The 23,761-nt window shown below is 47.2% G+C and overlaps 1 protein-coding gene across 5 annotated transcripts in view; it reads left to right on the top strand.

Moving 5' to 3' along the window:
- The window catches only part of Trappc9 (trafficking protein particle complex subunit 9), a 434,664-nt gene that overhangs the window by 53,706 nt on the left and 357,197 nt on the right, over nucleotides 1-23,761 (top strand). For all 5 annotated transcript variants that reach the window (XM_075959473.1, XM_075959472.1, XM_075959470.1 and 2 more), the window contains one exon: nucleotides 4,703-4,846. In XM_075959473.1, coding sequence (XP_075815588.1) covers nucleotides 4,703-4,846 — 144 coding nt within the window. The remainder of the gene's footprint in view (nucleotides 1-4,702; nucleotides 4,847-23,761) is intronic.

Here is a 23,761-nt window from a genome sequence, read left to right as displayed (position 1 = left end):
ACAGAAGGAGATTTTTCTGGTGTCAGGCTCTCATCTTGACCCACATGCCAGTTAACTACCCATCATGCACCAGGCCTCCTGCCAGGCATTAAGGATCCTTGGATGAATAAGCCACATTGCTGCTGCCAAGGCAATGAGGAATTGATGGAAGAAACAGAGTCATGAGCTTACAGGGGCCCCACTGTGCCTGTTAGCAGCTGGAGTCTGTGCCTGCTGCTCAGCACACACAGAAAAGGGAGTGGCTGGCTGCACAGGGCACGGTGGTGGGAGGCGAGATCAGCAGGGGCTGTGAGTTACATGGAACATCTTAGGCAAATTGGCTGAGGTGAGGATGCATGAAGCAGGGATCCATACCCTCCAGGCAGCAGACAGAGGAGTGCCATGCGCCACTTGTCAGTTGACATCGACCGAGGGTCTGTTTATACAGACGCCTCTGTTCTGGGGGTATTGTAATCAGCACCAAACAGTCTTCGTGTACAGGGACTCATGATGGTGGAGTGGGGCTGGGGGTTGACATACAAGTAGGTAATGTTATCCGATAACCATAGCAGTAGAGATCTGGTATATCAAGGGTTTCTTCTCAATGCATAATGGAGCAGGCTGGCTCATTAATCAGCCCGCAGAGTCGGAGGCTGATGCCGCGTGTTAAACACATTATATTCATTGAGTCATAATATTAGCACTTATCAGCTAGCATTTATTGAGAAGTTAGGATGAATGGCTGCAGCCCTTTAAATGGGCTGCTTGCAGCTTTGTGACAAGGAGGACCCTTGTTTCCCTGTGCGAGCTCCTCCCCTGCCCAGCCCAACTCACAGGGCACACCCATTCACTCCCCCTCCACTGTCCCCACAGCAGCCAGCAGCATCTGTACCTCCTATGGGCTTATCCTGACAGGATGGCCACGGCCCTGTCCCCCTGTCTTTCTTTCATGTGTTTGTGTATGAGGTTCTCAGTGAGTGTATGCTAAGTGTGACTCTCGTGAGCTCTTTGAGATTGCCAGTGAGCATCTGTTTTGTCTGTGTCTGAATTCCCTTATGTTTTTATGATCCGAGTCTTGGCTCAGCAGGGACTCACCAGTCTGGTTGATGACAGGCATTAGGTAGGAATGTTAGGGCTCAGAGCGCCTGACCTTTCGGGTGCTGAGATCACATTGGGGTGTAGAGGGCAAGTGTTGAATTCTCTATAGATCCAGTGCTAATTCCATCAAAATTCCAGTAGCATTCTTTACAGAACTAGGAAAAAAAACCTTAAAAAAAGAGAAAAGACACCCAAAGTAATCATAAGCAAAAAGAATACTGGTGTCACAATATCTGAATGCAAACTCGACTCTAGAGCCAGAACAGCAAAGACGGCATGGTTCTGCCCAGACACAGACATAAAGACTGACGGAGCACAACAGAGGATGCAGAAACAACTACACAACCATAGGCATCTCGTTTCTGAAAAGGTGTCAAACACATACACTGATGAAAGCAGGCTATTCAGCAAGCCATACTTGATAGTTACCCACCGAGGACTCAGAGCCACGCTTCTCATCTTGCCACAAACATGAATTCATAGTGGATCCGATACCTCAGAGCTGGAGACACTGGGCCTGCTAGAAGGGAACGTAGAGAAGCATGTTCAGATGCGGGTGTGAGCAAGGACTTTGTGAAGAGAACCGCAGCTCACAGGGAGTCAGTCATCCCTGTGAGGGTTAGCAAGTGGATGACGTGGATTTAGAAGGCTTCTGCATGGCAAACAAAACCGACAAGAGGGCGAGCAGTCTACAGAACAGGAGCAAACCTTTGCGGGCTATGCTCCAGACGGGGCTTAAGATGTGGAACATATAAGGTGCTTCAAAAACTAAAAGGCAAGCTCAAAGAACCAACCAGAAAATGGGCCGGTGAACTGAGCACAGCTGTTAAAAGAAGAAGCACAAATGGCCAATGACTATTTTGAAAAGTATTTAACATCCCTATTCAGAAGGGCTGTGCAAGTCAAAACCACGTTGCTACTCCATCTCACACCACTCAGGAAAGATTTCGTCAAGGCAACAAATGGCGGTAGATGCTGGGGAGGGTGTGGGGGAGAGGGGCCCTTTGGTAGGAAGATAAGTTGGTGCAGCTGCTATGGAAATCAGCGTGAGGGTTTCTCAAAAAATTAAAAACAGAGCGACCACATAACCCAGATTGTCATTCCTGACACATAAAATATCTTCCCACAGAATCACCTGCCCATCCGTGCTCACTGCTGCTCTGTTCACAGTATCAGGGCAGTGGACCCGCTTAGCTTAGACAGTTATCACGTGACGGATAGACAATGAAAGGCAGTCCGTGCACACAGTGAAGCTCTGTTCGGCCTTGAAGAACAATACAGTTACGTCACTTGCGAGAAAATGGATGGAACTGGAAAATATTAAGTGAAGTAACTCAGACACAGAGTTCTTTTTCACATGTTGGCCCTACCTTCTAATTTTTATATATGTGTACATATGAAGGAATGAGTGTGGGTGCAGGAAACTACAGAGGCCATGAAAGGGGAAGAGGAGGGTTTCCCAGAAGTAGAGAAAAGGGGTGCCAGAACACATGTGGTGTGAAAAGTGGGGTACCTGGACTGGAACATACAAGTGGGGAGGGCAGGCAGGGAGCTAGGGGAGAGGAACAGGGTAGGGAGAGAATCAGCTAAAACAAACACATATGGATATATCAAAAGGGTGTTGGAGAGATGGCTCGGCAGTCAAGAGTACTCGCTGCTCTTGTAGAGGATCTGGGTTTGGTTCTAGTGCCCATATTGAGTAGCTCACAACCACCTGTGACTCCAGCTGCAGAGCATCAGATGCCTCTGAGCTCCTTGGGCACCTGGACTCACATACACATGATTAAAAATAAAAATAAATCTTAAAATTGGGGCTGCAGAGATAGCTCAGCAGTTAACAGCATGGGTCACTCTTGTGGAGGATCCAGGTTTGGTTCCCAGCACCCACATGGGGGAACTCACAACCACCTGTAGTCTAGTATGCCCTCCTCTGTGGGCTCTGAGCACGCATGTGGTACACATACATACATTCAGGCAAACACTTATACATAAAATAATAAATCTAAAAACAAAATAAAAAACCTTAAACATTAAAAAAGAAAATGTCACAAGAAAATATATTACTGTATATACTAATTTTAAGAGCCTTCATGTGGGACTTCTTGCATCCTAGAGTACAGATTCCTACTGTGTGTGTGTGTGTGTGTGAGAGAGAGAGACAGAGACAGAGACAGACACAGAGAGAGTCAGAGATGGAGACTCAGGATTCCTGTGTCCATCCACGTAGGCTCCTAGGAGGCAGATGGAGATTGCGAGGCAGCTGTGGCTACAGCAGGCCTGCAGCAAGTCAGATTATGTCATTTTCCCTAGCTTTCCCGCATGTCTAGAGTCTCCCAACATTGTGAGGGACCCCTATGTCCACATCTTCTTTTTGAAAGATTTTACAGTAGAAAATCTGTAGAATTAGTAATTGTTGCCAAAAGGAGCTGGGACCCTAGGACTCTGCATTCTTCAGGAAATACTTTCAAAAAGGCTGTGTAAGCTAGCGTCCTACCTTTCCTTTCAAATGTGCTGAACTGTTTGGGAGGGAGGGGCCCTTCCAGTCCCTGAATGACCTCCCCTCTCCTACACCTCTGCGTTGATCCTGAGGGCTCATCTAGGGTTATCGCTTCTTGAGAAAATCTCTCTCATTTACTCAAATGCACTGGAAACAATCTTCTGGAGGCTATCAGGGTTATTTCAGTGGACGTCTTCATAGAAGAGAGAAAGTATAGTGTAAGGCTGTTTTTTAAAATTCTTCTTTCCAAGCCAGGCGTTGGTGGTACAGGCATTTAATCCCAGCACTCAGGAGGCAGAGGCAGGTGGATCTCTGTGAGTTCGAGGTCAGCCTGGTCTATAGAGCGAGTGCCAGGACAGGCTCCAAAGATACACAGAAAAACCTTGTCTCGAAAACAAACAAAATAGTAAAATTCTTCTTTCTATACTGGGGTTGGAGCCCGGGGTCTTGCCCGTGTCAGGCAGGTGTTCTACCACTGAGCTCTGTGTTGTAGAAAATAACTTTAAGGTGTGTGACTTTTGTTTATGCTGCATTCGTTTAACTCCATGAAGCTGTGTTACTTTGTCTAAGACACCTGATGGTCAAATAAAGAGCTGAATGGCCAATAGCAAGGCAGGAGCAAGGATAGGCAGTGAGAACAAATAAGAGGAAAAGTCTGGGAGAAGGAGCAAGACAGAACAAGGAGAGGAGGGCGTCAGGGGCCAGCCACCCAGCCAGCCGCAGGGTAAGAGTAAAAGTAAGAGACACAGAAATAGAGAAAGGTAAAAGCCAGAGGCAAAAGGTACATGAGATAATTTAAGAAAAGCTGGTTAGAATCAAGCCAAGCTAAGGCCTGGTGTTCATAAGAAAGAACTCACTCCGTGAGTGGTTTATTTAGGAGCTGGGTGTCAGGTTCCCCAAAAGAGCAAAGAGTAAAAGAATAAAAAAAAAACCTAGCTCTGTCCCCAGGAAGAGACATTCTTAATGGATGAACAATATTCTTCTCTGGCAACCCTATACCTGGGGACGGGATGGTGGTGGGTGAAGGGGTAGTTGTGGTAATAGTTTTTGCCATTTGAGTTTGATCGTTGAGGTTGTCTGTGAGCTGCCACATGACCTTGAGTCTCTGCTTTGTGACCTTTCCCGTAGGCACTCACCGAGGCTGGGCTGCTGTTCAGATGCGCCTGCTGCACGAGCTGGTATATGCCTCCCGCAGGATGGGAAATCCTGCCCTGTCAGTGAGGCACCTGTCCTTTCTTTTGCAGACCATGCTGGACTTCCTATCTGATCAGGGTGAGTGAATTCGTAGTTTTTTCTTTCCAGGGATTCTTGGGTGCACGTTGGGTTGTGACTGGCCTTCGTTTCCAGCTCCTTGCTGCTGGTGGGTAGCTGTTTCTGCCATTAGCCATCCTTCCCGTGCTCTCTCTGGCTTACCCACACCCTTCATTTTTGGTTTTCTGTGTCTTTATCCCTCTGTTCAGCAGGTCCTCCCCCTTCTTAGTCTCTAGCCCAGGCTCCGTGTTTGTTGCTTTCTTTGTCTCGGGACCAAATACCTGACATGAAGCAACTTATGGGAAGTTCACGGTGTAAGGGGATCTAGTCCTTCCTGACTGGGAAGAAATGATGGCAGGCAACACTATGGGGTGGCAGTATTGCCATCACTCCTCACCCCCACATGTCTCATAGGGCAGGAAGCAGAGACCTGACAGGAAGTAGAGTCAGGCTCCCTGTCCCAAGGCCCACTCCTCCAGTGATCCCTATCTTCCAAAGGTTTTACTACCTCCCTTAGTGCCTATAGGTAAGTTTTGCCTTCAAACCACAGTAGGTTCCTTGTCCTTGGGGAACATTGGATAAGATGTGAGTGCCAACATGCGGTGCTTGTGTGGGGAGGTTTGCAAGTCCTTAGATCCATCTACTTTTCCCAGTTCTTCCTTCCCTTTCCTCCCATTCACATCCACACCTTTTCTGTCTCTCGTTAGAAAACAGGGTTCTAAGGCATAATAGTATAATAAAATAAGATGCAATAAAATGCAATAATATAATAAGATAAAACAAACAAAAACTAAGAAGGAATAGAGCCCAAGAGAAGACACAAGAAACAGAGACTCACTTGTTATCACATTCAAGAATCCCATAAAAGCATTAAACTGGAAGCCATAATGTATATGAAAGGACCTGTGGGGCAAAAAGGGAGAAGAAAAACTATAAATTAAAAAAATAAGATAAAAAAAGGAAAAACCCTGACACTACACCACGAGAAAGAACCTCAGAAAAGCCATTGAGTTAGCTTTCTGTTGGCCATCTACTGCTGGGCCTACAACCTATCTACCACTGCCATGACAATAATGGACTCAACCCCTGAATGGTTTGGCAGCCTGAATGAAATGCTTTTCTTTATAAGAGTTGTTTCATGATCATGATGTCTATTGATAGCAATAAAACCCCAACTAAGGCAGTCTATTTGCTTGTAATAATTTTTTCATCCTTTTATCCTGCAGGCGTGGTGTCTAGTTTTGATGTTAAGCTATGTTTCTCAGATAGCACAGAAGGGATGGGTCCTGTTTTCCTGTCCATTCAGTTAGTCTACGTCTTTTTATTGGGGAATTAAGACAATTGATGTTGAGAGATATCAATGAATAGTGTTTGTTTATTCCTGTTATTATTGTTGTTGTGGTGGTAGTGATTGTATATGTGTGTGTGTGTGAGAGAGAGTGAATGTGTATTTCCCATCTTGGTTTGCTGGTCTGGGATTACTTATTTCTTGTTTTTTTTTTTTTTTCTGTGTGTGGTATTTTCTTTCTTTTTTTAAAAATTTATTTATTTATTTATTTATTCATTCATTCATTTATTTATTTATTTTTCAAGACAGGGTTTCTCTGTAGCTTTGGAGCCTGTCCTGGAACTAGCTCTGTAGACCAGGCTGGCCTCGAACTCACAGAGATCCGCCTGCCTCTGCCTCCCGAGTGCTGGGATTAAAGGCGTGCGCCACCATCGCCCGGCTTAAATTTATTTATTTATTAAGGATTTCTGCCTCCTCCCCGCCACCGCCTCCCATTTCCCCCCCCTCCCCCATTAAGTCCCTCTTCCTCATCAGCTCAAAGAGCAATCAGGGTTCCCTGACCTGTGGGAAGTCCAAGGACCACCCACCTCCATCCAGGTTTAGTAAGGTGAGCATCCAAACTGCCTAGGCTCCCCCAAAGCTAGTACGTGCAGTAGGATCAAAAACCCATTGCCATTGTTCTTGAGTTCTCAGTAGTCCTCATTGTCCGCTATGTTCAGCAAGTCTGGTTTTATCCCATGCTTTTTCAGACCCAGGCTAGCTGGCCTTGGTGAATTCTCGATAGAACATCCCCATTGTCTCAGTGTGTGGATGTACCCCTCACGGTCCTGAGTTCCTTGCTCGTGCTCTCTCTCCTTCTGCTCCTGATTTGGACCTTGAGATTTCTGTCCGGTGCTCCAATGTGGGTCTCTGTCTCTGTCTCCTTTCATCGCCTGATGAAGGTTAATATTCAGGAGGATGCCTATATGTTTGTCTTTGGATTCACCTTCTTATTTAGCTTCTCTAGGATCGCGAATTATAAGCTCTGGTTGACCTCTTTAGGTTGAAATTTTTCTTCAGGTACCTTTTGTAGGCCTAGATTTGTAGACAGATACTGCTTAAATTTAGTTTATCATGTCTCGTTTTCTCTGGATATTATGTTTAAAGTTTTGTTGGGTATAGTAGTCTGGGTTGGCATCTCTGGTCTCCTAGAGTCTGTAAGACAACCTTTCAGGCCCTTGTGACTTTTAAAGTCTCTATTAAGAAGTCAGGTGTAATTCTAATAGTTCTGCTTTTATATGTTACTTGGTCTTTTTCCTCTGCAATTTTCAATATTCTCTCTTGTTCTATACTTAGTATTTTGATTGTTATGTGCTAAGGGGATTTCATTTTTCTATCCTGTCTATTTGGTGTTCTGGATGCTTCTTGTGCCTTTAGTAGGTATCTCCTTCTTTAGATTATGGAAACTTTCTTCTATGATTTTGTTGGAAATGTTTTCTGTGTCTTTGACCTGCATTTCTTCTCTTTTCTGTATTTCTAGCATTCTTAGATTTGGTCTTTTCATAGTGTTCCACATTTCCTGGATGTTTGTGCCAGGACTTATTTCCTCCCTCCCTCCCTTTTTTTCTTTTTAGATTTAGCATTTTCTTTGACAGGGATATCCATTTCTTTTGTTGTGTCTTCAATGCCTGAGATTCTCTCTTCCCTCTCTCTCTCTTTCTCTTGGTGTATTCTAAGGCCTTTCTTTTTTTTTTTTTAAAGATTTATTTATTTATTATGTATACAGTGTTCTATCTGCATGTATGCCACCAGACCAGAAGAGGGCACCAGATCTCATTACAGATGGTTGTGAACCACCATGAGGTTGCTGGGAATTGAACTCAGGACCTCTGGAAGAGCAGGCAATGCTCTTAACCTCTGAGCCATCTCTCCAGCCCCCCCTAAGGCCTTTCTTAATTAAGAGGGAAACTCAAGGAACAGAAATAGGGATCCAACCTCAAGGTATGGAGCTAGGGGAAGAAGAGAGCCTTTCTTCCATCTCTTGTATTCTGTTGATGAGGCTTGCCTCTTCAGTTTCTGTTCGAGTTTCTAGATTTTTCATTTTCAGACTTCTCTTTTTTTTCCCTAATTTTAATTTTTTATCCATTTCCACTCTCAGGTGTTGGTCTATTTTCATTTTTTCCCGCTGTTTGTGCTTCATTTCCTCTTTAAGGACCTCTGTCATATTCATAAAGGCTGTTGTAAGGTCTTTGTTGTGTGCTTTAACTTTTGTCACAATATTCAGGTTTGCTGGGCTTTAGTGGAGACATACTGTCCTGAGTACTTAGAGAAGGGATCTGGTAGACATTTTATTGTATGGTCACCATTGATTTTTCGCTTTTATACTGTTGTCTAGGCATCTGGCATTGGGAAGATTGTAATTCTAGCTGTTCATCTCTGGCCTAGTCTTTGTTGGGTGGGTGATTTAGTCTTTGGTTTCTGTTACCCTCTCTTGTTTTAGGAGAGAGTGGTGGCTGTTGCCTGGTAGGAAATTCTTCAGAGATCCTGATAGGTGTAGCCACTGGAGGTTCCCAGGAAGATATGCTCTATGTATTGGGACCTGACACTTAGGAATGGGGATGGGATAGGAGGGGGGACTCTCTGGGGAGGTGGGGAGTGGGGAGGGTTGTCCACAGGAGGGAGGAAAGCAGGATGTTCCACCAGGACCTGCTTAGTCCTCTGGGAAGGGTGTAGAGAGTGAAGAGCGGCCACAACAGGTAGTCTGTTCCAGACCTGTGGACTGAATGCAGAGGAGAGGAGCGAGAGTGAAGATCTGAAGCTAGCTTCCCTGCTTTTGCTGGCCCTCTTGCTTCTCTGGCAGGCCGGGCTTTTGGATTCTCAGGGAAGGCTCTCTGGTGTTGGGGGCTGGGATAGCAGAAGTGTGGAAGAAGGTTGGGGCAGAGCTACTGGACATGGGGCAGAGTGAAGGGGAGTGCGGCAGGTGGTCTGTTACAGAGGGGGGAGATGGGTCTGGAAGCTGGATTTGGAGAAGAGGAGGGAGAAGCGAAGCTCCGCAGTTGGACTCCCTGCTTCCTGGCCAGAGTGGCCTGTGGTTTCCCAGGAAATCTCTTGACTATCCTTAAAGTCCTGCAGTTGATTTGCCCATGGTGCTGTCCTCGTTGTCTGCCAGGCATGCGTCTCCCTCAGTCCCTTAGTGTTTGGAAAGTGCTCCCACTTCTGTTGGCTCCGTGTTTCTCTCAGTGTGGATGGGTATAGTCTTTATTTAGGACTTCTGGTGACCAAGTGACTTGCTGTGGTCACAGGTCCCGTAGACAACAAGGAGCTGCTTAGCACATGTCCGTCTCCACTGACATCGTGTTGAGTCTCCGTTGCCTTCATCTCTTGCAGCTGTCAGTAGTTGGGCACCCGGGAAGCTGCCCAGTGAGTAGCTCTGTGCTGGAAGCTTCTGTGACATTGGGCGACAGATAGGGTGAGCTCCCAGAATGCCTAAGCCTCTAAATGGGATGGCACAACCTGCGTCTCTTCCTGCCCCCCCCCCTTTCCCCTGGGCTACCACTGAACTGACTACTACCAACTATCCTGGGATTTTGTGAACAGACCTGGAGCCAACAACTCTAAAGAGACACAGGACTGCACCAAGCCTGGAGCAGTATGGGGAGAGCTGCCCCAACCCTCATTTCTTGGTCATAACCCTGTTCTGCAACCCACAGCTTGCATAGTCATGTGCCCCCAGGTGGTATTCACGTGACTTCCTTCCCTCAAACAGCTTGCACTCCACTTGCTACTTGCTGGGTCTTGTGCTGTTCTCCTTGGCGATACGTAACTTCCTTCCACAGCACGTTAGGCACCTACCCTGTACCTCAGGATTTCTCCATGCCTTGTCTTCCCCTGAGGGGCTTTTGTAAGTCCCGAATAGACGGGGCCCCTGCCTTGTTTTCGTCCTCATGCAAGGCGGCAGGTGTCACTCTGTGTGTTGTGTATTTGCCAGCGGTGCTATTTTGTTAGAAGCAGTTGTTTTGTTCTGTTGGATATTGTGTTTCTCAAGGGCAGGAGCCTCGTCATCCCCTTCAGGTGCCCTGTGCTTTATATAGGACATTGGAAGCATTTAGTGCTTGTTAGCTGTCTGGGGTTGGACAAGGGACTGTTAAGTGCACCAATCTCTCCACTTGTCCACGTCAGGATGATGAGCTTGACCTTCTCTTCTCCTGAGACAGAGCTTTGTCTCTTCATTACAAGATGGCACAGAGCGCAGACAGGACTGACGGCCTCACAGCTGCCTCTGCACCTGACAAAAACTGCTCTGCGTTTCTGCCACACTCATGTGCATATGCGCACACATGGACACACACACACATACACACAGGCACTCATAGACACAGACATGCACACATACACACAGACACAGACACGCATACACACAGGCACTCAGACATAGACACACACACAGACACACAAAAACAGATACACACACAGACACACATATGCGCACACATGGACACACACACACATACACACAGGCACTCATAGACACAGACATGCACACATACACACAGACACAGACACACACATACACAGACACACACACGCATACACACAGGCACTCAGACATAGACACACACACAGACACACAAAAACAGATACACACACAGACACACATGCATATACACAGGCACTCACAGACACACACACACACAGACACACATGCATACACACAGGCACTCACACACACAGACAGACACAGATACACACACAGAAACACATGCATACACACAGGCACTCACAGACACACACACAGACACACAAAAACAGATACACACACAGACACACGTGCATATACACAGGCACTCACAGACACACACACACAGACAGACACAGATACACACACAGAAACACGCATACACACAGGCACTCACAGACACACACACACACAGACACACACGCATACACATTGATTGCTCAGTGGTGCTCACTGATGGCTGTCACACCTGTTCTGTGCCTGGGTGTGGGGCCGTGTTTGCTAGCATCTGGTTTGACTTCTTGTTTCCTGCAGCCAAGGCAGTCTCAGGGTGCCCATGAGGAGAGTCCTGCCTCGGCAGTCCTTTTTTCTCATCCGACTCCCCTCCTTTTTCTTACCGTGTTTATACTTTTAAGACTGACTTGCTCTTAGACATGCCTGTGTTTGCTGTACTTATCCTCATATGATTTTCTCGAAAGCGTGTCAACACGTCTGGATGAGCACTGAGATATTTAGTAATAGGTCCTGTTATTGCTCTTTTAATACGTGCACATGAACTACTTATATGCAGTTCTAGAAGGTGCTACACAGGCTGCTGGTGGAGAAGGTTAATAGTCTCATTTTGTTATCTTGAGACAGGTTCTCTCACTGAGATTTGGGGCTTGCCCTTTAGGCCAGACAGGCTGGCCTGATAGCCCCAGGGTCCCCCTGTCTCTGCTGCCCTGGTGCTGGATTGCAAATGCACACACACGGCCATGTCAGCTTTTCACCTGAGTCCAGAAGATGGAACTCAGGCTTGTACCATGCACGCTTTACTGAGCCGTTCCCCCAGCCCAGTGGTTTTGTTTTGTTTGACTTTGTCTGTGAAGACGGGGTGGAGAGTGGGGATCTTGTTTTGTTATTATAGATAACACCATGGTGGATGTAGTTCTGTTTTTGGCTTTGTAACAGGACCTACATTTATCCCCTGAGAACTTACTAAGTCATCGGTTCTGAACATTTTTCTGCTATTTAGATGTGTTTTCTGCTATTTAGATTGCCTTCTGAAAGGGTAATTCTGATTACATTCTGGCAGCAGCATCCTAAGTCATTATGCTTTGAGTGCCTTACTGTTTAATTTGTATTTTCTTGGTTATTCTAAGTTTTTTTTGTTTTGTTTTGTGTTTTGTTTTTTTTTCAGTTTACAGATTTTATAGTTGAACCTTTCTCACCTGAGCCCCTTTAAGATCTCATTTGGTTCTCAGTGAAACTTAGATGGCTTTGGTCGGAGAACAGTATCCTGCCTGTTGCACTGGAGAGATGTGGGCTGCCCCATTGTCCAGGACAGAGCCAGCCCTCAGCTCTAACCTGCTGAAGTAACATAGACTCCTGCGCAGTAATGATCTGTGTATCACCTGCCTGGACACAGTAGACCTGGATAGCTCTGAAGGGCTAGGAAGGCTTAGGCCATCTCCCGAGGGCTTCTTGTGTTCTAGCCTAAAGCTGAAGTTTCATGAAAATCTGCACTGACCATGTTAGGATATGTCTTTCTAGCATGACTTACATTTAAGACTTGTGCTAGAGTCCTGGGAAATGAGTTTCCCGGAAGAGGGTTAGCGTCTAGTCTGCACACAAGAATTGACAGTAGCGTGGGAGATAGGCTTCCAGCCCACACGTATGAATTAACAATAGTATGGAGCTCACTGCGCTTGAATTACCTTGGCCAGGATTTTGTTTGTTGACGAAGTGACAGAACTGACCTTGCACCAGCTGACACTGGCTGCTCTGTTGCGTATTTGGTATTAGGGACTCTTGGGCACTGTGTCCTCCCTCTTACGTTTTCCCAAGAATATCCTTCCTTTTCTTCTATAAAGGCAGTTGGGAAGAATAGACACATCCCTGATGGCCAATCCCACAAATACTGCCTGATAAATGAAAGGAGTCAGGTTGGTCAGGGACAGCAAGGCTGAGTGCTGGGACGCGGGTCTGAACCACCCGGGGAAAAGAAAGGCCTTCCTCATTCTGTTGCATTGGTGGAAAAGTCAAAGCTACTGACGTGGCCCAGAAGGGGAGCCCCCACAAAGACTGGCCTGGCTGTGGGGGGTCCTGGTGAAACCCTTTTGTGTTCAAACTAGACTGCTGGGGTCTGTGAGCTGGCTAGTTCTTCCAGGAGGAAGTTGGTTCTCGGGAGCCAGCAGGGCCTAGAGTTGCCATTGCTGGGAAAGCCATCCCTTCCCTCTGTCACACAACAGGCTGCTGAGTCAGGCCCTGCAGAGAGCATCCTGGGAGGTGGTGTTCCAGCTGAGGTACATGGACACGGTGATGAAGATTTTACTTTCTGGTGTGACTCCAGTCTGTTCTCAGGAAGCAGGAGATAAATCCCCACAGAGAAAAAGCCTTTTCTTCCCTCTCTTGCATATTTGATATCTTTATTCTTTTTTCTAGCACCATAGACAGCTTTTAGTCTGGTCTCTCCTTGGCAAGTCTGTGGTTACAGGTGCAGATGGGTTACGGGAAGTGGTGATCACCCTCCCCTCTGGACCACAGAGCCCTCTGGTGCTCTGTGGGTGTCTGGGAGTCGCACAGTGAAACCTGGGGTCCCTGGGGAAGGCTTACGCTGGCTGCCCAGGAGGTGAGAATATGAAGTCTGAGTGCAGCTCCAAGAGTCTTTTGGGGTCCACAGGTTCCAAGTGAGGGACAGGAGGAGGCATCAGCATCTCCTTTCTTGTTCACCTTTCATTCCTCCTGAGTTGAGGGGCTGTACTGCATGTGGCTTTGGGCCTGTTGTTTGAGCTGAGACCCTGGGCCCCCTGTGGGGTGTGCAGTCACCCCAGGTGCTGTGTGCTTCTGGTGTGTTCATGGGCAGAGCACAGATCCCACAGAACCTCTGATGTCCCAGCTCTGTGGGCTTTATGTGAGATAACTAGGAAGGACATGCAGGCCTTCGTGCTGGGCACAGAGTGAAGACTGGCCCTGGGGGGGGGGGTGTCTCAACCCAGAGGGCGTGGATTGCCTCTCTTCTTAATACTGGAAGAAAAGCTAGAGTTTAGAGTCTGGAGGTCAGCTTGGGTCATTTTGGGCTGGGGAACCAGGATAGCATGGAGAGACCATGGTTTGAGACTTGCCTCGTTTCTTTCTGACCATCTGCAGTGATGCACAGGACCCCGGCAGTACTTCAGGCTCCTCAGGCTGCACGCTGGGCTAACATTTGTTAACTCTGTCTCTGTCCAGTGTTGTGAACCTGGGTGGGGAGGCCTGGGCTTCAGCGTGTATAGCACCTCTGTCTGTTTTGGTTTCTTCATTTCTCCTAGGTTTGCCTGGCTCTTATGGAGTGTCCCTTTGAGCTTTTCCCTCTCCCAGGGCCATTCCTTCTTGCCTGGGCGTTGTCAGGATGACAGAGGGGGAAAACATGTTTGCTGAGGTCCCTTTGATCAGGCCTCACTCTCAGGACCCCTTCATCTCCATAGGTGCCAGGTCCTCAGACTGGGACACTGGGCACGAGATTTTATGTGTAGACTCCAGGTTTCTGAGCCTCGTGGGGTGTGTTTGAGCATGAGGATGAGGTAGTCACATCTATGCCTCTCCCTCTGCTTCGCTCTCAGTTTTCCTCTGACCCAGCTGATTTTGTTATATTGTTCGAGAGAGACTTAGTTTTGAGGAACAGTACTTACCTTTTAAGGCTGATTGTCTGGTAGTGCTCTACACTGTGGCCCTTGCTCTGGTCCTGCAGAGTTGATGTCTCTACACTAAGATCTCGGGGAAGCAGGCAGCTCTGGAGGTGCGCACCGCGGCCTGATTGTGTGAGCTCTGGTGAGCAGAAGGTGCTAGAGCGGCCATTCCAACCAAGGCCTTGTCTGAATCATTCCCATTTCTGAAAGTCAGCCCCTATTCTTCCCCCTTGTCACTGTTTAAGATGTAAAATGCCTACAGTCTCCACTGATGCTCTGGTCCCTTACAGAGAAAGTCTGTCTTCTTCCACTGCCCCGCCCCTGTGGGAACAAGTTGAAGTCTTGACCTATGACCCATTGAGTTTGCTCATGGTTTGTGAGTTCTGTATAAAGATCTTTGTTAAGTGATACGCACATAGAGACACAGATTGTTTTTATTGAAGAGTGTAGTAATAGGGGTGGCGGCGGGGTTGCGTCCCCAAAACCCAAGCCACCCGCCCGGCTAGCTTATGCCCTGAAATAATTACACGGACACTGTATTCTTTTATAAACTGCTTGGCCCTTAGCTCTAGCCCTTACTGGCTAATTCTGATATCCCAATCAACCCATCTCTAACAATCTGTGAGCACCGGTCTTACCGGGAAGATTCTAGCCTAAGTCCATCCTGGGTCAGAGCTTCATAGCGTGCGTCTTCCCTGGAGCAGGTAGCATGGCGTCTCTCTGAATCGTCTGCTCAGGAGAGGAGAGCTGCGGAGTCTGACCTCACTTCCTCTTCCTCCCGGCATTCTGTTCTGTTTACTCCACCCACCTAAGGGTGGGCCTATCCAATGGGCCTAGCAGTTTCTTTATTGCTTAGCCAGTGAAATCAACAGATTGATATGACACTCCCACATCAGAAGAGGAGGTGGCCATGCAGTCCCTCAGTTACTGTTGCCTTGAACTGCATGGTGAACACCACCAGGTGGGATGAGCCAGACCCAGAAATAGCTCTGTCTCCTTCTTCTGTGTGCCTGGACTCGTAACATTGTGAACTCAACGTCTTTTTCTTATCATCTCTTAATTATTATTATTTTTTGAATTTTGTAGTTTTGAAACAGGAATGTACTGTTTTTATGCCATGTTGGTATCTGACTTTTGCGTAGAATTATATGACTGTAAGCCTCTTGATGGTGGTTTCTAGAAGCCTACAAGCAGGGTGTGGATGGGAGCTCCAGATGCTGTGCTTTGGTTCTGTTCTTACTTCCCCCAGGTTTGCCCTGTGCAAACCTGAGTGTGATCTGAGGCTGGACGCAAGAGGCAAGACTTTTAGACTGTTAGGGCGGCGTGTGTTTTTCCCAGCATGCTCCTCACCCTCGCACTTTCTCCATGCACAGTGTGTCTGGAGTCTTTGAAAATTTTAACTTGCTGTATTTCGATTTTCACCTGGGCTAGGGAGAAAGGAAGACGTGCATATGAACTGTTGAGTTGTAAAGAATCCTGGAGGCCGGGCAAGTCAGGGGCTATAATTTGTTTCCATTGCAACCGATAAGCTCCCCTTTGTTTGTTCGGAAACAGGCAGAAGGGACTTGAACAAAACCCAGCAGAAAGGAATGGGGGGAGGGACACGGGCTTACTGTGATTTCTGTGTTGAAGAGATAAATGCCATGTAGTACGGCATAATAGGTACTTTCTAATAAAGTACATTCTTAGCGGGGAAATCAGAGTGCAAAATGAGGTGAAGAAAAGCTAGTAGGCTGTCAAAAATCTCAAATGTTTTAGTGGATTTACCAGTGATGGGGAATAATAATTTGTCAAGAAACAAAACAGAATATTCTAGGGTACCAAAAGGACCTCCTGTGGCTTCTAGCGGAGGTAGGTCTCAGTGGGGAATGGGGCTGTCACAGTGTCTAACTCAGTCCCGTGGTTCTGTATACTGGTCCACCATCCGTGCTACAAACCCCTGAATTCCATGCCTCAAGCTCTTTCAGTTCTAGGCCTAGAACATAGGGAGCCACCCTAAGGGCACTCAGGCACGGCTCTCTGGCATCCCAAGTTCCCCGTGACATAGATCTAGTTTAAGGCAATCTCTTGTTCAGACTAACGGGAAGCTGGTGTGTAGGATTTCCTATAGCTACAGAAATTACATCCAGGTACTACGTGTTCTGGCGCATTCATTCTCAGGCTGGCCCAAGCCAGCTGGAGCAACCGCCTTCTCTCTCCAGCTTCTGCGTATGTCTCCGCTGTATAGGCGGGGCCCTTTCTGTCAGAATGTCACCCCGTCCAACAGTTACAGTCAGTGGTATATAAGTAGTAGTGGGAATGGCTTCACTGTATATCAGTGATGGTCTCCACGCCTGACCTCTGTGTGAACTCCAGATGGCTAGATTCCCCGGACCGCTCAGTGTGGCTCCTCTAGGTTCAGGAAATGCTGGGTGAATTGGTTCCCTTCTTTTTGTCTGGCGTGGTTGCCTCATCAGAACGTGAGGGTTAATACCTGTCTTGTCATTATTCAGCTGTGAGGGCTAGAGAGCGTGTGTGCAAAGGCCTGGCCTGAGCCACGAAGGGAAGCGCAACAGGAGCAGGGCACCGTTGATTCGAACTGTTTCTCACCTCCAGGAGGGTGTGGCAATAACCCTGCTCTCAGACTGTGGAATCTTCTGGCTCTCTGTTTTGATGACTGTCCGCATTGCTCATGGGGTCAGTGAGTGACCCAGGAGGAGATGTTGAGTATGCAGAGAGGGGCAGGGAAGAAGGAATGTCAGTTGAGAAAAATGCCTCAGATTGGTCTGTAGGCAGTTCTGAGGGGCATCGTCTTGATCAGTGATTGATGTGGGAAGGCCCAGCCCCCCACGGGAAGTGCCACCCCTGGACAGATGAAAGTGGACTGAGCGACCCATGGGGAGCCAGTCAGTAAGCAGTGCCCGCCATAGTCTCTGCACTAGTTCCTACCTCCTTGGTCCTTGAGTTCTTGACTTCTCTTCTTGACAACAGCAAGGTGAAGTAAACCCTTTCCTCCCCAAATTACTTTGGGTCATGGTCTTTATCACAGCAGTAGAAACCTAACACAGACAGGCAGGGAAACTTGATTTCCCTGGGCAGATGTGTGGGCTGTGGGCTTTGCAGTCGGCAGGTGCCGTTATCCGGGCTCTTTTGCCTATTGCATCTCTGCTCTTCTGAGCTTGACTTCAGACTGTAGAATGAAAGACTCGGGGTCACGTCAGCAGTTGCAATGCAGACGGGCTGCCGTCAGCGCTCTGAAAACACCATGGCTGTGTGCTGTACCCCCATGACAGGTTTTGGTTGTCCCCACAATGGCACATGGTTCTCTAGCTCTAAGACTCATCCAGCTAAGGGTGTCACCAGCTAGGGGTGTTACCACAGAGCTGGTGTCTGCAGGATTTTCACAGGTGGGAACAGATGGGGAGCCTTTATTTTTAGCTCTCCTGACTCTCATCTTTAAACCTTTGACTGATTTTCTTTCTTTCTTTCTTTCTTTCTTTCTTTCTTTCTTTCTTTCTTTCTTTCTTTCTTTCTTTCTTTCTTTCTTTCTTTCGTGTGTGTATGTGTGTTCCTATGCACATGACCCGAGTCATGTGTGTATATGACTCCTGTCTGCTTGTGGAAGTTTGAGGTGACCCTTGGGTGTCACTCTTTAGGAGCTATCCGCCTTGGTTTTTGAGACAGAGTCTCTCATGGAGATCATGGGGCTTGCCAACTGTCTTTTTAAAAAAGATTTATTTTTAATTATACGCACCGTGTCTCTGTGTGGAGATGTGTATGTATGCAAGCACAGTGCCTGCAGAGGCCAGAGGTGGCTTTGGTGGCTGTGAGCTAGCTAACGTGGGTGCTGTCAGTGAAGCCTGGGTCCTCCTGAAGAGCAGAACTTGTTCTTAGCACTGGCCTTCTCTCCAGCCCTATCAATTAGTCTCGATTACTTGTCAGCCCCTCAGGCATCTACTGTCCCTGCCTTCCCAGCACTGGGATGATAAGGGCCACAACATTCCCCACATTTTAGGTGGATGCTGGAGATTGGGCCCCCGACAAACACTTTACCAGCCGAGCCATCTCCCTAGACCTCTGACTCATTTTCTTTCAGACGCATTTACCTCAGCCCTTATTTACTGCTAAGTGTGATGTAAGTGCTCAGAATGTGGGGCTTGGTATCAGCGCAGAGTAAGAGAAGAGAAGCTGCTGACTGAATCCAAACTGAAATCGCGAGGTAGGGTTTCTCACTCGGCGCTGAGATTCTGGAAATTGGCAAAAAGGACCAAACCTGTAAAGAGTTGACATCATGAGTGGCTGTGGTCATGTCCCCTTTGGTTTCATGATGGTACCACCACAGGCCAGAGCTGAGACAGTGCGTGTTGCTTAGGCACTGACCTTCCAGAAGCCATAAGATTGCAGGTGAACCTAGGGGCAGGGTAGACATCTGAGGTAGCAGCAGAGGCCTGCTCTGGCACCTCTGAGGTGACCCAGTGGTTTGAGTGGTGGTACCTTGCGTTGTGCTGCAGGGCTTCATGGTGAGCCGACTCCCTCTGTTCTGATGCTATGCATTCTGCTGACAAAGTCCATAGCATGAGTATTGGTACAAATGCACCCAAATGTGCAGCTCTGCCCTGCCTCCAAGCAGCCAAGCAGGTGGATTTGTGAACCCCATGCCCGTGTCTGTGGCTAGTATGTGGGCCACAGATGTGGGGAGGTGTGTAAGAACATGGCCCCCACACCATGCTTTCCCTGTCCGCCTGTCTGCTTCTCAGGTCAAGAGCCATCTTAGTATGCTAGGTGGGCCTGCCCTCTGTACCCTGTTTGTGTGTCATGGCCCTGGCACTAGTTAATTTCCTCCCTTGCTTAGTGTTTCTCTTTTGATAACCCCCTGTATCTTTCTGCAAACGGAGTAGAGAGAAGGAGACCCAGTCAGTGGCTGGAGACTGCCGGCTATGGTAATTGTTGAGCGCTCACACTGTGTGCTGGGCTCTGCGTGCACCCTCAGTGCTCACAGGTCACACCTGCCCTCACAGTTGAGGGCAGCAGCTAGTGAGAGGGGAGATTGAGGCAGAGAGATCGGCTGATGGGCCCTACACCTCTTGGGTAGGGCCCGAAGGATCTGGGATTATAGCTTGGCCATTCTATCCTACTGGGTGTGGAGTCCAGTACCCTTTTGTGTTGCCCACGTTGTCTCAAGCAGACCCCCTGCGCTCAGTGAATGTGCGGTCTCATTGCGAGCCAGTGACAGAGCTGAGCCCACTAAAGCCTGTGTCAGCGGGTGCCTGATACCTCTGGTGTGATTATCTGTCAACTCAGACGCGGGGGTGGTTGGTTTGAAAGACAAGAATTGGGTGAGATGGAAAATGTCAGATTTAATTTATTCAACTGCTCCTTCATTTCACTGCCAGTTCATGCTGCATAGCCCAGAGAAAATGCATTAAAAGTTTGCCATTCGTTAGTAGACGGGGACTTGGCCTGACCAGATTGTGCTGTGATAGGGCCTTGATCTTGATGAGCCAGACCTCAGCCTCATTTTACTAGGCTTCTTGAGCCTGGGGAGGGTGGGACTTGAAAGGAGAGGTGACTTTGCTTAGTGTCTCTAGAGGACCCAGCCCCTCCCCCACTCTCTGCTGAGCTGCAGCGGAGCAGACTGGTCCAGCCAGAGGCCAGGTAGCCATGGCAGTTGAGAAGTGTCTGCTGGACAATCTGTTGCAGCTTGTGGTCCCTTAGTCTTAAACTCAAAACGGCCTTCAGATGCCGAGTGCCTTCCGGAGTGTGACTCAGCGCTATCATTTTTAGCTCACCTGTGTCACCTTGGGAAAGAAAACCAAGCAGCTGCAAGAGAAGTTTTGGTTCGCAAAACATCACAAAATTAGTTATACACCGAAGACAATGGTTTGTTATGGAAAAAAAAACTTATTAAAATGGCAATTACAGAAAAGGTCAATGGAGGCATAAATTAAAAACATCTTTGAAAATTTATGGTAGGGGTTTAAGACTGGAGCTCTTGGTCTGCTCAAAACATACTTTGTGATCTAAGACAAACAATTAGCTTGTGTTTTTTTCCCGGTTAGATGTCGGTTTGTGACCTCCGAGTATCAGCTTCCAGCTGAGGGCTGTCTTCTCCCAGGGCCTACTTTTCCTCCCTTATTTCTGGCTTTCGTCAAGGGTGCCATCAGGTTTTTGTTCTTAGAATCTTAAACTTCTTGGAGTCACCTTGTTGTCCTGTTCTGTGTCTTCTGTTGGCTCACTGTGGTGGTTCTGCTATTTCAGTTTCTGTCCTTGGGATAATTCTTCCCTGCTTTGAAGTCACAGCACAGAGTCAGCCATTCAGCTATGCTACTCGAGTCAGGGCAGTGGCCTCCTAACATCACCATCCCGTCTCCTGGATCTGCTCCTTCTAGTCAACGTTCACAGCGAAGCTGGAGCCATCCCCTTGGCACGTGAGCTGGAGTCTGCAGCAACAGCCCCTCACCTGTTGACTGCCATCTCAAAGATGTTCATGAGTCACTTGTACATCATTTTAGCCTAATTTATTATGCTCCCAGCCATCCCTCGGGCACTGTATGTATCCCGACACTCTCATTCTCAAAGCATGGTGTGTGTACACTGCTCCTGTTAGTGGGCTCAGCCCTTGTCCTTGCTCCCAGTTCCCCTGTTATGAAGAAGTCAGTCGCATCTTCCTGTCTACCTTCTTGTTTTTGCTCATTCTCATTTTGCTCTACATCCCCTCTGACTTCCTCACCAGGTTAGGGGCTCCTGGGGACAGGGACCACACTTACCTTTCATCTTACCTCATTTGTCAGTATTTATGCCCAGAAAGTAACCAATGCTTATGGAACCAAGTTAATTTAACATTACCTTTCCTCAAATTGTGTCTCAAACTGTATTAAGTGAGACTCCACCAGGCATGTAACGAGACAAAGGGGGCAGGATGGTGTGCTGTTCTCAAAGAGCCCAAGCACCTGTGGAGTGTGGAAAGTGGGCTCGTCCTCTCACCTCTCATAGCTTTCAGTGTTGGGTAAGGGAGTGTGAGCAATGTATGGGGTAGTTGGAAGGAAGGGAGAGGACTGTGCATGTTTAGAAACAAGAGGTTGTGACTGGGAGGCGGATGTCACATGGAATTGGGAGACTCTTTTCACACTTCATTTTCTTCCTCCGTAGACCAGGAATAGCTCTGGCTTTCCTTAGCCTTGCTCTAAGAGACACAGAGGTCCAGAGACAGCTGGAGGAGATATGTGCAGGGTGTTCAGTACAGTGCCTGGCGTGAGTGACAGGAGCAGGAGACCGAGAGATCACGTCTCGGCTGCCACAACTTCCCCAAACAGACACCATCTGGGGACCAAGTGTTCAAATACATGAGCCTGTGGGAGGGCACTCAACCACCACACCTGATTTAAACATGACACAGCAGACATTTCTGTATTATTAAAGACCTTTAATAGTTGTTACTGTACATGGTTGGGTCAGTTTATATTTTGTTACAATACCGTGGTTGTACCTGACCAGTACTGCATGGCAGATTTGTAGATTTGAGTTGTTTACTGAGTTTTTGTTGGGTGTTTCCTCTTTTCTGGTGCAATATGAAAACCTCTGGAGAGCTTAAAAGTTTTCCTAGGTAGCAGTGTAAATGGATAATTATGTAATAAGCTGGCAGCTTAACATAATTGCCTTTTGCTTTGGTAGAATGTGTTTGTATACTTAAAAGGAACAGAGGAATATTGAATCTCTTGGTAGCTTGAATGATTGCTTATTGGGGCCTCCAGTCTATCGCCTTGTAGATAAGTGAAGAACAGATGTAGAGAAATGTCTGTGGGAGGTGGTTCACACGCCACGAGCACGTTCATCTGATCCCATCAGCATTCTGTTAGTAAGAGGCTTGTTTTCTCATTTTCTCGACAGGCTTTAGGTACCTCTCTCACTGTCGTATTATTAATCTTTTTCATGGTGACAGGTAACTTTTTCCTCCTTAAAGATGGCCTGTCCTGCTGCAGAGGGAAGCAAAGCTGAGTTCATTTTTCTTGCCATGTACGTTATTTAAGTCAGGGGTGGTGCACTTCCTTACACGCTGAGGCAAGAGGATTGTGAATTTAGGGACAAACTGAACTACGTGTTGAGATCATGTATGGTTTTGTGTGTGTGTGTGTGTGTGTGTGTGTGTGTGTGTGTGTGTGTATGTGTTTGTCCCTGTCTCTTCTTATTCTTAGGGAGCTTATTTGAGGTTCTTTCCTAAAGGTTTATTAATGGTTTTACAAACTAAATGAGTTTATTAATGAGTTAATTAATCAGTTAACTGTGTGCATATATGCACATGCCTTCATACAAAGGCGTGCATATGTCAGAGGTCAGAGACAACTTTGTGGAACCAGTTTTTCTCTTCTCCCCTTGTTGACTCCAGGGATTTAGCCCAGGCCACCAGTCTTGGCAAGCATTTCACTGGCACAGAAACTGACTTCGATGCTTATTTCCTTATCTTCCACTTCATTGGTTATTTTCTCTGTGCTTAGTTTGAGTATAGTTTTATTTCCTGGATTTTATAGTATATAGTTAAATAGTTGACTTTGTACTCTTTTTTCTTAAGAATCATTTTAAAATATAATATTTACTTCTTTAAGAATTTATATTGATTTTGGTTATATTCACCTGTTTTTCTCCCCTCCTCTTCCTAATTCCTCTCAGATTCATTCTACCTCCCCAACCCCCTTAACTTCCTGTCCTTTTTAAAAAAAATTACTCATAGAGTTCAATATGTGCTGCCCATATACTCCTGGGTGTGGGGCTACCCTCTGGAAGTGTGTTCTACCTACCAAGAGCCAAACCCTCGAAGAAAACAGACTGTCCGTTCCCCTGAAGCCATCAGTGACAACAGCTTCTCAGGGGTGGGGATTCACAAGGCCTCCCTGCTCCAGGACAGAACATGACTGGCTTGAAACTGTGCAAGCAAAACAGCTGCTTTGAGTTCAGGAGTGAAGTGGGCCTGTCAGAAGCCCCTGTTTCATGCTGGTCCTCCCTGACCTCTGACCCTCGCAATCCTCCTCTTCCCTTCTGTGATGGCTTTTAAGCCTTGGAGTGTGTGTGTCTCATTTGTGGCTGAACATCTATTGACACTTATTCTCTGTGCTTTAACCAGTTGTAAGTTTCTGCATAAATTGCTATCTGCTCTATACAGAAACCTCTCTGATGAGGACTGTGGTGGTTTAAATAAGAATGGCCCCCATAGGCTTCTATATTTGAATGCTTAGTCTTCAGAGAGAAGCACTATTTGAGAATTAGAAGTAGTAGCTATGGCCTTGCTGGAGGAGGTGTAACACTGCTGAAGTCAT

Source organism: Microtus pennsylvanicus, chromosome 2 (genome assembly GCF_037038515.1).
Source record: "Microtus pennsylvanicus isolate mMicPen1 chromosome 2, mMicPen1.hap1, whole genome shotgun sequence".
NCBI lineage: Eukaryota > Metazoa > Chordata > Mammalia > Rodentia > Cricetidae > Microtus > Microtus pennsylvanicus.
Note: the sequence above shows the minus strand (reverse complement) of the source record. Positions and strands in the feature narration are given on the sequence as shown.